At 34.7% G+C, this 13,706-nt stretch overlaps 1 protein-coding gene across 1 annotated transcript in view; it reads right to left on the bottom strand.

Annotated features, from left to right (window-relative positions):
- Positions 1 to 13,706, bottom strand: part of LOC111054926 — a 42,102-nt gene that overhangs the window by 12,476 nt on the left and 15,920 nt on the right. The window contains exons 7-8 of the mRNA XM_039429610.1: positions 8,929 to 8,989; positions 1 to 83 (exon numbers count right to left, since the gene is read on the bottom strand). The exon at positions 1 to 83 is cut by the window's left edge and continues 37 nt beyond it. Coding sequence (XP_039285544.1) covers positions 1 to 83; positions 8,929 to 8,989 — 144 coding nt within the window. The remainder of the gene's footprint in view (positions 84 to 8,928; positions 8,990 to 13,706) is intronic.

Genomic DNA, 13,706 nt, shown 5'->3' with positions numbered 1-13,706 from the left:
GATGACTCCATTCTTCCAGCACCCTGACAGACCAACGAACCAAACTATTTTCAATTTGTTATTCTGGGCACGGTCACAGTGAGCTGAAAAAAAATCAAAGTAAACGTTTTAAATACAAATAATGGAAATTGTTGTAAAGTTTATTATTCATTAAAAATTGGAAAACTGAAATGCGAGAATATAACTCCAGTTTGTTGTCCTTTTACTTTCCTTGCCCTATTACCATAGGTAAGGAAAGTATTGCTTTCCAAAAAAAATTAAGGTACCCCAATTTGTAAATTTCTATACGTTTCAAGGTCCCCATGAGTCCAAAAAACTGGTTTTTGGGTATTGGTCTGTATGTGTGTGTGTGTGTGTGTTGTGTGGTGTGTGTGTGTGTGTGTGTGTGTGTGTGTGTGTGTGTGTGTGTGTGTGTTGTGTGTTGTGTGTGTGTGTGTGTGTGTGTGTGTGGTGTGTGTGTGTGTGTGTGTGTGTGTGTGTGTGTGTGTTGTGTGGTGTGTGTGTGTGTGTGTGTGTGTGTGTGGTGTGTGTGTGTGTGTGTGTGTGTGTGTGTGGGTGTGTGGTTTTATATTCTTGTAATTGTAGCCACTGAAAATGAAAAATAAAGATACTTGGACAATTTCCTGATATTCAGATTACCTCAGATTTGCTAGAGTTATGACCTTTCAGTTTTGCTTTCAGTTTTGTGCCTAATAAACAATTATTCTCATATATTATATATTGTTTATTTTTTGTGTGGCGAAAAATAGCGTTCGCACCTCGGGCAAAAATTTGTTTCCGGCTCTCAATCTTTTCTTGAAAACCGATTTCGAGCCGGAAAAGTCTCATTTTCGGCCCTAGGTGCGAAATATACTATTAATGAAATTTGACAGGTATGATCCTTTTTAATTGCGCGTCAATGTATATACACGGTTTTTGGAAATTTTGCATTTCAAGGATAATATGAAAGGAAAAAGGAGCCTCCTTCATACGCCAATATTAGAGTAAAAATCAGACTACAGAATTATTCATCATAAATCAGCTGACAAGTGATTACACAGATGTGTGGAGAAGCTAGTCTATTGCTGTAGGCTATTTCAATAAGGTCTGTAGTTTCAATCTGGTACTTGTGGATGAGAATACTGCGTGAGGTCTACTGTTCACAGAACTAATAGATTTAAAAAGAGCACTTGGATTTCTATTTTTATTTATAACAAGCCGTCAGGCTCGCTTCGCTCGCCATATCCGTCTGACCCCCGACTGGATCGTCCAAAAATGAGATCAGCGGGCTCGCTTCGCTCGCCTGCATGTAGACCTCAGCGGTACCTCTGTACCGAATTTGAACGTATTATGTCAATTTGATCTCGAAAAACACCTGTTACTATATCGGCGTATCTTTGGCGAACAAAATTCTTCCACCTCAGCTAAACATGTGTACTGAATTTAATATATTTCCATCAATTATTGAAAAAGGTGAGGAAACGCAGAAAAGCTGAGAAAACGCTAATTTTGGCTAATTGGATAAATGGTATTTGGGAGGTCCTGGATAAATGCATTTCAATCTTCAACTTGGTGCCAACCTAACAAAGTCAACTCAATTTAATGCCAACCCTTAAAATTATTAATTTAGTTACCAGTTAACAACTGTTTCGAAGAGGGACTCTCTCTAGATTATAGATCTATATTAACATATTATGGTATGGACATTTCAAAGATATTTAAGAGATTGGAATAAGAAGAATATACATGCTAAAAGACGAACTTTAAACCCTTAAAAACCACCCTTAGAGTTAGAATTTTTCCAAATCCGTTCTTAGTGCGCCTCTAAAGGGCCAACTGAACATACCTACCAAATTTGAACGTTTTTGGTCCGGTAGATTTTTAGTTCTGCGAGTGAGTGAGTGAGTGAGTGAGTGAGTCAGTCAGTCAGTGAGTGAGTGCCATTTCGCTTTTATATATATATATATATATATTATATATATATATATATATATATATATATTATATATATATATATATAGACTCCAGTATAGCATGTTCAGCTTCAATTTATTGTCTTATTACGAGGGCAATTCAGAAAGTAACCACAGTTTTAAATAGAATGAAAACATATAATAAGACAACAATTTAAATATATACATTTAAAAGAGCCAAAAAAATACAATTTCTCTGCATAGTCACCAATCAGATTGAGGCACTTATCATAGCGGTGGACGAGCTTTGAAATAACATCGTCATAGAATTCCGCCACGTGTGGCTTCAGCCACCCAGTGACACGCAACTGAACTACTTGTCGTCACCAAAGCGCTAACTATCTTTGGCATTGTGGCCTCAAATACAGGGTGATTCATAATTATGATAAAATATTTCAATACGTGATAGTAGAGGTAAAAATAAGAAAAAAAGGTCATATAAACATATATCCATAAACGCTTCATTAGCGAGCTATACAGGGTGAAAGATTTCGCCCGTAATTCAGTTCCTCTGGTGAAATACACCGATGCTGAATTGTTTGGGGACTAGTTTTTGAAAAACTTATGCTGGATTCATATGGAAAAATATCTGAAAAATTGAATAAAACTAGTCTGGAAGCTGTAGTGTGAGTAATGTACTACAGTTTGTGGTGTAATGTACTACATAAGAATACATTTTATTCAACTTTTATTAAATTAAGTTTACACAGCTTACATCATTCTTTTCAGAATTGAATTCTCTACAATTTTCATTGTGAAAAATTATTTGTTTACTGGTCATTAAAGAAAGTTATTGGGCATCAAACGTAGAAGTCTGTGTTTTTCTACTTGGATTTTTTGCATATTTCAACTTTTTCTCAAAAACTACTCACACTACAGCTTCCAGACTAGTTTTATTCAATTTTTCAGATATTTTTCCATATGAATCCAGCATAAGTTTTTCAAAAAACTAGTCCCCAAACAATTCAGCACCGGTGTATTTCACCAGAGGAACTGAATTACGGGCGAAATCTTTCACCCTGTATAGCTCGCTAATGAAGCGTTATGGATATATGTTTATATGAACTTTTTTTCTTATTTTTACCTCTACTATCACGTATTAAAATATTTTACCATAATTATGAATCACCCTGTATAACAGCAACTATATAGTGAGGTCCACGTAATAATGGCAGTGGAGAAAGATAGGAGAACAACGTTGCCGATCTTCTGTCTTGTCAATGTATTCTATAGACGGTTGCTGATACAGGTTTATTGATGTAATATTGATTGTCCAGCCTCGTTTATAATAATCAATTATATTTTATTAAGCAATAAATTATATTTTTCAATAATTTCATAATTAGAATGTAATATTTTGCTAATTATTATTTCTTCATTGTTAAAAGACGATCTAGCATTTAATTCGGATTTTCGTTTAATAGTAGTATTTTTCAAGAGAATTCATATAATATCTTCAATCACTTACTGTCCAAGAAATCAGCGTCTTCTTTCAAACTTCTGAAATTTACTTTTTTCAATTTTTGTGTAGTTGAGAAGTTGATATTGTGGTAATTATTCATATTAAATAAAAATACTAAGAAATTGTCAAAAACCACAGATAAATTGATACTTAGAAAGACCGGTTTCGGTTGTTACACCATTGTCAATCTCTGATAAACCTTAGTAAAACCTGATAAATCAGGTTAAATCAGTAAACCTGATAATCAAGGGCCAATGGCAGGCGTTCATGCCCTTGACCAATAGCAGTACTCGCCTACTAGTATAAATTCTGCTGCTCTTGTATTTAGTTTTAGTTTATCAGAGATTGACAATGGTGTAACAACCGAAACCGGTCTTTCTAAGTATCAATAAATCTGTGGTTTTTGACAATTTCTTAGTATTTTTCATTCAATATGAATAATTACCACAATATCAACTTCTCAACTACACAAAAAGTATAAATTCTGCTGCTCTTGTATTTAGTTTTAGTTTATCAGAGATTGACAATGGTGTAACAACCGAAACCGGTCTTTCTAAGTATCAATAAATCTGTGGTTTTTGACAATTTCTTAGTATTTTTATTTAATTCTGAAATTGATCTTCCGTCTGATTGCTAGAAAATTGTTGTAGCGTATTGAACGATGAAATTCTAATTTTTGTTACCTCTGTATGGTAACTTGTTTCGAGCTGTGCTTTTTATTATTAGTTGCGTTGACAGTTACAAGGTCGTAAACAATATTGATGATGCTTGTCTGTGTGCCATTTATATTGCAGATGATTGAATGTTTCTCTTCTCAATCATGAATGAATAATTAATTAAACCGATGTTTGATTAGCTTATTTATACAGTGTCACTAGAAACCAATTACAATTTAACTGGAGTGTGAGCTACTCTGCATTTATTGTGATACATTCTGTGATTTATTTAAAGTTTAAAATCAACCTTCAAAATTCAAAATTTTAAATCATCATTCCTGGACCGAAAATCAAGTAACGAAGCAGTGGGTGATAACATAACCTTATCTTTTGGACAACATCAACATTTTATCAAAATTTTTTGGAGAGAAATAGTACAGGCTCAGCCTAGTTTTTCCTCCAATGTCATAATTGTATTATAATTATAGTATTTTATACAATAAATGAAATGAAATTGTAAATGCCAGTGTTCTGCGATAAATTGACTTCTGGAAAATAGACAATTTTATTTATGGAAAAATGTATTTTATATGTATTTTAGTGAAGTGAACAACTACAAGACTTAACCTATTTCGGACTATGTGTAACCTTATCTAAATTTGGGAGAGGAATAGCACAAGGTGACCTTATATTTTCTCTCCCTATCATTTTGTTGATGTACTTATTGTATGAATAAAGAATTATCAGAAGAGCGTATGAATTATAGTCTATATCACAAGAGAGTAAGCTGTAAAATCATGTTATATTTATATATTTTTAATGAGAAGGATATATCATTGGGGTTTTACAACACTCAAATCTATTATTTTCAATTTCAATTTGGATAATAAGAAGAACTTCTTAGACAGTTTTCTAAAGCTGCGTTTACACCAAAGTTAATAACAAAATGTTAATAACTTAATCCTTATAGATTTTATTAGATTGAACATATCTTATCATACACATAATGAACATATGTGTTTGTCAAGTTCCGTTCAATCTAATAGAATCTATAAAGGTGCGTACAGATATACGCGCCGCGAACATGAGCAATTCACTTTTAATCAGCAGACTATATCTGTATTTTTACAGAAACGGTAAGATACAGATATAAAAAGCTTGGCATCAGCTGATTAAAAGTGAATTGCTCATGTTCGCGGCGCGTATATCTGTACGCACCTTAAGGATTAAGTTATTAACATTTTGTTAATAACTTTGGTGTAAACCCAGCTTAAACTGACTTCTTCCACGTTCAAGATTTATTGTGATTCCCAACGATTTAATTTCTAGCATTGGAACTTATGATTCCGTCATAGAAAAGAGTTGATATAAAGATACTAGAATTAAATTAATCTACATTCATCTAATCATCTGAAAACCAAATATAATATACAGGCTATTATTATCAATCAGCAGAGATTTGATTAAAGCTGTGTTTACACCAATAATAATTTATTCCTTTTAGATTCTATTAGATTGAACGGAACTTGACAAACACATGATATGCATATGTATTAGCCAAGTTCCGTTGAATCTAATCTATATATATAAAAGCGAAATGGCACTCACTCACTGACTGACTGACTGACTCACTCACTCACCCACTCGCAGAACTAAAAATCTACCGGACCAAAAACGTTCAAATTTGGTAGGTATGTTCAGTTGGCCCTTTAGAGGCGCACTAAGAAATCTTTTGGCAATATTTTAACTCTAAGGGTGGTTTTTAAGGGTTTAAAGTTCGTCTTTTAGCATGTATATTCTTCTTCTCCCAATCTCTAAATTATAATTGAAATTTCCATATCATATGTTACTATAGAACTATAATCTAGATAGAGTACCTCTTCGAAACAGTTGTTAACTGGCAACTAAATTAATAATTTTGTCTGGTTGGCATTAAGTTGAGTTGACTTTGTTAGGTTGGCACCAAGTTGAAGATTTAAATGCATTTATCGCGGAAAAATTGATTGGGCACTGCTACTTCAATCCTGGGAATATTATATTACTAGCAGTCAGGCTCGCTTCGCTCGCCATATCCGTTCAGCCAGACGTTTAGTCTGGACCCCCGACTGGATTGTTCTAACATATGATAAAAATGCAGGCGAGCGAAGCGAGCCTGCTGATCTCATTCTTGGACGACCCAGTCGGGGGTCCAGGGGGCGGAGCCCCCTGGCTAGACGGATATGGCGAGCGAAGCGAGAAAAATTAACATTTTGTTTGATTTAAACGCAGCTTTAGCTAGGCTACTTAAAGTGCCACATAATCAACAAGGAAAGTTTTAGTAGGGTAGATAGCATGATTTGATAGTTGCTAACAAAAATATAAGAGAAAATACTGTAATGGAGAACTGATAACACTAAGTACGTGGTCAGAAACCGCAAGTGTTTCAGATAAACTATGTGTCGAACCTTGAATATAACTAGGTGATAGGTATATACAGTATAGTGAATCCAGACTATCGTATAATGAATGAAAACTGAAGTATATAATAAAGATAGTCATGCTTCGCTTGTACTTTCAACTGTACGCTCGAGTTTTTTCTGAAACTATTTCAAAGTTATAAAATTGCTATATTGAGGTCCACGTTATAATGACAGTGGAGAATGATAGCAGAACAACGTTGCCGATCCTCTATCTTGTCAATGCCTTCTATAGACGGTAGCTGATTGATTGATTGATTGAGTACTTTATTTATGTAGATTAACAATATACTGGCTTATACACTTATATACAATAGCTTACAATACAGCAAAATTATAGATGAATTTACATATTATAGACTAAGAAAATAATTATTGAACTGTATATGATATGAAAAAGTAATTTGTAATATAATAACTATAGATATTATATTGTTATGCATCTACATAAATTGGCGGAGCTTTGGACATTCTTCGGAAAGAATATTAAAAATATCCTCCCCACTAACTCTCTACCAAAACGTTAATTTAATTAATTAAACTAAGGATTTATTAATGGAAATATTGTAAGAGTATCAATTAATATGAATATTTAAGAGAAAAAAAAACAGAAAATTGATAGAGTAAAATAATTATATAGGTTATTATGATACAGGTTTGATTGATGCTGAATGCTGATACAGGTTTATTGATGTAATATTAACTTTTCATTCTCGTTTAAAATAATCAATTATATTTTATTAAGCAAGAAATTATATTTTTCAATAATTTTATAATGATAGATGAAATATTCAGTTAATTAATTATTAATTCTACATTATAATTATTATTTAACGAAAATCCTAAATAAATGCTGTACATCACCCCGAAGACCTCTGCTACTGCAGACATTGACAACAGGGTTAACAGCTAGATGGAAATTCGATGAGAACTACTATCCAAAAATTAGTTGCCAGCCCGGGAATCGAACCCGGTACCTCCCAATTGCCAGTCAGGAATGCTTACCCTTACACCAAACTGACTATTTAATTCCATCTGTAATTCTACATTGTTGAAAGATGATTTGGGAACAGGGCAAAGCGAGAAAGAAATAGAGCTATCTGCTTTGTTGAATGATAGACAAGGATAGCAATACCATTGCTAATTAAACACTGCCATTATAACGTGGACCCCACTTTAGGCATATACAGTGAATCAAGACTATCTTATAATGAATGAAAGCTGAAGTATATAATGGAGATAGTCACGCTTCGCTTGTACTTTCAACTGTGCTCGAGTTTTTTCTGAAACTATTTTAAAGTTATTATTTGCTAGCAGTGATAAAACACCTTGATCAGATAACAGTAACTGTTAATGAGCCACGAAAAAATATCGAGAATGTTTCAACGCTATTGATAAGACTAAAAAGTAGTGCATTAAATAGCTTTTCTCGTTGAAAAACACGTTTTATTGATGTTCAACCGTTATTTCGTTTACCAGTTAATCAATTATCAGTTTCCCACTACATAAGACAAACACTACACCTTTGTTACAAGAAGAAAAACGTTGATGATTTTCAGCTGAGTGTTTAAGCAAACAAACTATTTGCATTCTGAATAATTGTGTTGAGAGGTTGAGATTATAATTGATATATTCAATTATATTGATTTAATATAATAGTGGCCAGCCAGGTCACTTGATATTATCCTATTATATTAAGCGAGCAATTTCTGTATTTATATATCTGGTTATTTGTACATCTGGCTATTTTTATATCTTGTCATTTATGTTTAACGGATCTCGAAAACGGCTCTAATGATTTTCACGAAATTTGGAACATAGTAGGTTTATGATATAAAGATTCGATTGCACTAGGTCTCATCCTTGGGAAAACTCGCTGAACGACATTAAAAGGATAATTCATCCTTGGCTGAAAAAGCTGTGGATAGTAAAAAAGTGAGTGAGCGAGTGAGTATGTGAAAAATCAAAATATCGCATCTCCGAAATTCATAAGATGACGTAGTATAGCCAGCTGTGAAATATAAACACGATCATTTTAGAGAATTGTGTTCTGTTTATCAATAAATAAAAATAACGAGCGAAGCTCGGTGCCCCGATATTTATTATTTACTAGCAGGTAACCCGTGCTACGCAAGGGTCTATTTTATAACTTTACAGACTGAAAACTTGACGTAATGAAATCTTGGAAAATTGAAAATAAGCCTATAGCCATCCTCGGTTAATTAAGATTCTCTATGTAAAATTTCAAGTTAAACAGTCCAGTAGCTCAGACGTGATGATACGTCAAACATAATTCTCCTATCCCGTACGTGTATAAGCCAGTCCTTCCTTTATTATCGTATAGGTAAGGATTAATTACAAAATCCGATCTTAATTTTAAACTTATAATTTAAACAACTCACCTGTTATTCTTATTGTAGATTTTTTGAACAAGCTCTTCCCGATTGTAACAGCCCTGTTAGCCTGGAATATAAAATAGATCATTAGATCAATAGAACTTCATTATGAAGACTAAACCATTAAATGGCCGAAGTCCTAATGGACTTAGGGTATTCTCTATTGGCCCAAGTCCCAACTTTCTCAAGACTTAGGCCCGGTTGCACAAAAAAACCGGATAAATTTTAACCGTGATTAATTTCACGAGAACCAATCACAGATGGCCTTTTTGATTAGACGGCTTCTCTGGTTGATTCTTGTGGAATTAATCACAATTAAAATCCAACCGGCTTTTGTGCCATTGGCACTTAATGTTAATTTATTGCTTGATAAAATACAATAATTGTTTAAAACTAGAATGAACAGCAAATTACATCTATACACCTGTATCAGCTAACATCTATAGAAGGCATGGACAAGACAGAGGTTCGGCAACGTTTTTATCCTATGTTTCTCCACTGCCATTATAACGTGGACCTCACTATAGGCATTGAGAGCTGTTTGACGTCCTCCAGAGATCGCGGGTATGCTATAGAGGCTTAGCACTACGCTATTTCAACAGGCTGCCTGCAGGGGTGAAGCAGTTGGACCTCAGCATGTTCCAGAGGGTTGTGAACGGTTTCCTGAGATCCAGGGCTTATTGCGATGTCCAGGATTTTCTAAATGATGACTTTATTCTTTATTGATTCATACACTAAGTACCTACATCACCAAAATTATGGGGAGAGAAAAATAAGATAACCTTGTGCTATTCCTCTACCAAATTTAGATAAGGTTACACATAGTCCGAAATAGGTCAAGTCTTGTAATTGTTCACTTCACAAAATTTTCACTCCTTAATTATTTTTACAAAGTAGATTTTTAAATTTATATGCTTCAAGACCAAACATAGAAGAAATATTATTTTAAATTATTATCACTAATAAAGAGTGATAAGAGTTTTGAATTTCCCATTTTCCAGGATCTGGAAAGGCTGATGTTGATGGAGATATTGCAAAGCACAGTACTGCCAAACATAATGATAAATTTATACTAATTTGGCACATAGTAAATCGAATTATCAGATTTGAACTATCTAGAAATCAAAAATACACCGATCTTCAACATTATCTATCATTTTAAGAAATTTCTTTCAAATACACGGCAGAACACAAAAATAGCAGACGCACGACGGATTTTGGATTTCTGGATAACATATGACTCATGAAAGATGACGGCTGACGGCATCAATAGAAAATCTTCGACTTGAATATCGATGGCATTGGTGAATTTTTTTTTGTGGAATCAAGTAATTTATTATAATCATATTAATTTGAAAAAATATTTTCAAACGTTGCGAAAACAATTTTTGCACAGTAAATTCCCGTAAGTGAGTATTTGGAAACAACTTCTTCTCAGCGCTATCTAGACAATATTGTCAAATCTGAATTGCTCAAATAGGAAGTAGACGTCTAATAAGTTCTTTGAAGTGTGTACTTTGAACAAAGTTTCACAGCACATACTATATATTAATAATACTGAGGGTGGTGCCTACATAAGCTCTTAGGCTTGTGCATCGATAATGAGTGAAAGGGATGATGATGAGAGATGACGACTACTTTTTAAGTAGAGTTGGGACGGACGGCTTATCGTCTCCTCCGAAAGACGGATGGCCTTATCTATAATTATGTGATTGTGATGTGGTCAAAAAGCATAAATTTAACATATTAGACTACTTCAAACCCACTAGATCTGCCCCATCAGGGCAGGTTCCTTATTCTGAAATGGGTGCTTCAGGAGCACAGGAGGTTTCGTTGCGTTCTTATGTAGAGGTTATCAACATTTTGAAGTCTTCTACTGATCACAACATGTGTGATGTAAGCTCAATCACATCATCCCAACTGGACAGGAAGGATGAGCTTCTCAGACCACTGCTCAAAGAAGGACAGCCATTCACGCAAAACTTCTTGGGAGAGGTAAGGCTTTTGACCATGAAAAGTTTCGGAGGGTCAAAAAGGAAAACCCGAGAGACCAGAGATTGGTGAAACTCCAGGCACAGATGTAGGTCGAGTCAAGAGCTAATTCAAAGGTGACCAGGTGCCATAGAGGCAATTTGACAACCCCTCATTCAGCGGAAGGACCTACAAAAAGGCCAGGAGTGGAACTCACGTAGGTCACGAGTTATTGTGGGTAGTGAGGCCAAAACTCAAAGAAGGGCATCCATTCACGCAATACTGCTTGGGAGAGGTAAACCCTTTGACCCTGCAAAGTTTCGGAGGGGCAAAAAGAAAAACCCAAGAAACCAGAGATGGGTGAAACTCCAGCAGGCACATATGTGGGTCAAGAGGCTGAGTCAAGTGTGGCCAGGCGCCCTAGAGGCAACTTGGCGACCCCTTCCTCAGCGGAAGGACATTCAAAGCTTCAAAGAAAGCAGGAGTGGAACTCACGTAGGTCACGAGGACCAATCATTTTTTTTTTAGATTACGCCTAAAGACTCCAGTCATGGAGTATAAGACAAGTCATGTTATTACATAATAATTCTAGCACTAAGTAGTTCAACCTAGTTTAGGTTTGAAAGGAATTCTTGTACACTATAAAAAGCTCTATCAACTAAATATTTTTTCATTTGTTTTTTGAAAATCTTCAAATCATTCTGAAGAGACTGCGAAGCATATCACACTGGATTCCGAGAAGCAACCAGGTGATGAATGGGATATTAGCATGGGGGAAAACTCCTGGTTCTTGTAAGGGACACAAGTATTGGGTTTCCCAACTAACGTACTTGGGAACACAATAAGCTCCGATTGATGTGTGGGGTTCTTTAAACCTTTGGATCCTTGAATCCGTCCCTTCAAACATAACATAACTTATTTATTTACAATATTCCACAATAATTGTTGAGTTTTCATGATTTTCTCGTGCGTAAAGCAAAATACAGTATTGCAGGGAAAAATTGTCTTCCCAAAATATATAAGTTACCATATCCGCGGGAGAAACGTCTATGTTGAATACAACGCAAAATCGGTGACGGAATTACATTATTAAAGTTTAGGAGATCTATTTCCCTGAACCAGAAACCTTGAAATTCATCCGATAGTTAATGAGATATTACAATAATACTCCTGGTAAACTTCATGAAATGAACTGAATTGTAAACATTTTTCAAATACCTCAATAACTAATGAAGATAATGTTGTTGGTGAGAATACTGTTATACCGTATCTATTCATAATTAAAACACTGGGATGTTGCCAGAAATATCTTCAATTTATTGAAAAATTATGTTTCAACACCAATGATGTCATCTTCCGTGTGAAAAACACACATTGAAGATTTTTTCACACTGGAGATGACACCATTGGAGGGAGTTGAAACATGTATGTAATTTCTCAATAAATTATAGTAATATTTCTGACAACATATACCAGTGTTTTCAGCTTAGAAAATATGAACTATATACTTCAATTTCACTGAGGGCGAAGTTGAATTGCATGAAATACTTTAGGCCTACCGTGAGGATACTGTATGAAAAATACTCGAGTACCGTACTGGTACTTTCAAAATGTGTTATGTATAGGCATAATATATATTACATGATTGTATGTAAAGTTATACACGCTAGGCTATACCAATACCATATAAAAAACTTTCATTGTACAAGCAATACACTAACTTGTACATAGGGTAACTAAAGTTGTACATAAACATACGGTAGTTTTTTTTCTTCAAGGGCTACTCTTAAATTAATATGAATAAAAATTAGAAATCCAGGTACCTACTTTTTTACTTTCCTTGCCCTATTACCAAGGGTAAGGAAAGTATTGCTTTCCGAAAAAATTAAGGTACCCCAATTTCTAATTTCTATACGTTTCAAGGTCCCCTGAGTCCAAAAGACTGGTTTTTGGGTATTGGTCTGTGTGTGTGTGTGTGTGTGGTGTGTGTGTGTGGTGTGTGTGTGTGGTGTGTGTGTGGTGTGTGTGTGTGTGTGTGTGTGTGTGTGTGTGTGTGTGTGTGTGTGTGTGTGTAAGAGTGTATGTGCGTCTGTGTACACGATATCTCATCTCCCAATTAACGGAATGACTTGAAATTGGAACTTAAGGTCCTTACGATATAAGTATCCGACACGAACAATTTCGATCTGATGCAATTCAAAATGGCGGCTAAAATGGCGAAAATATTGTCAAAAACAGGGTTTTTCGTGATTTTCTCGAAAACGGCTCCAACGATTTTGATCAAATTCATACCTAAAATAGTCATCGATAAGCTCTATCAACTGCCACAAGTCCATATCTGTAAAAATTTCAGGAGCTTCGCCCCATCAATGCAGATAGATTCCAATTATCAGGCTTCAGATACAATTGAAACGAAAAAAATCAAGTGGAGTAGATTGAGCATGAAAATCTCTACGTTAATGTTCAGTAACATTTTCACCTAAAATTCAAAATAAGCTTTAAATTCGAGAAAATGTGATTATTCAATTGCAAATTATTGTTGATTCTATTAAATCACTCACTATGAAGAGATAGCAGACCTACGTGTGTCTCCAGCGTTATTGCCCTGTCACCAGCTGGCTCAAATCTTTATGAATAGTAGACTTGAGATGCGTGGGAACACTAGCGTCAGTGATCAATTTTCATAACGGCAAGGAAAGTTGTGTGAGTGCGCCACACCAGATTTTTCTTCAAGGGCTACTCTTAAATTAATATGAATAAAAATTGGAAATCCAGGTACCTACTTTTTTAAAATTGTTCAATCACGACATGCT

Source organism: Nilaparvata lugens, chromosome 5 (genome assembly GCF_014356525.2).
Source record: "Nilaparvata lugens isolate BPH chromosome 5, ASM1435652v1, whole genome shotgun sequence".
Classification (NCBI taxonomy): domain Eukaryota; kingdom Metazoa; phylum Arthropoda; class Insecta; order Hemiptera; family Delphacidae; genus Nilaparvata; species Nilaparvata lugens.
Note: the sequence above shows the minus strand (reverse complement) of the source record. Positions and strands in the feature narration are given on the sequence as shown.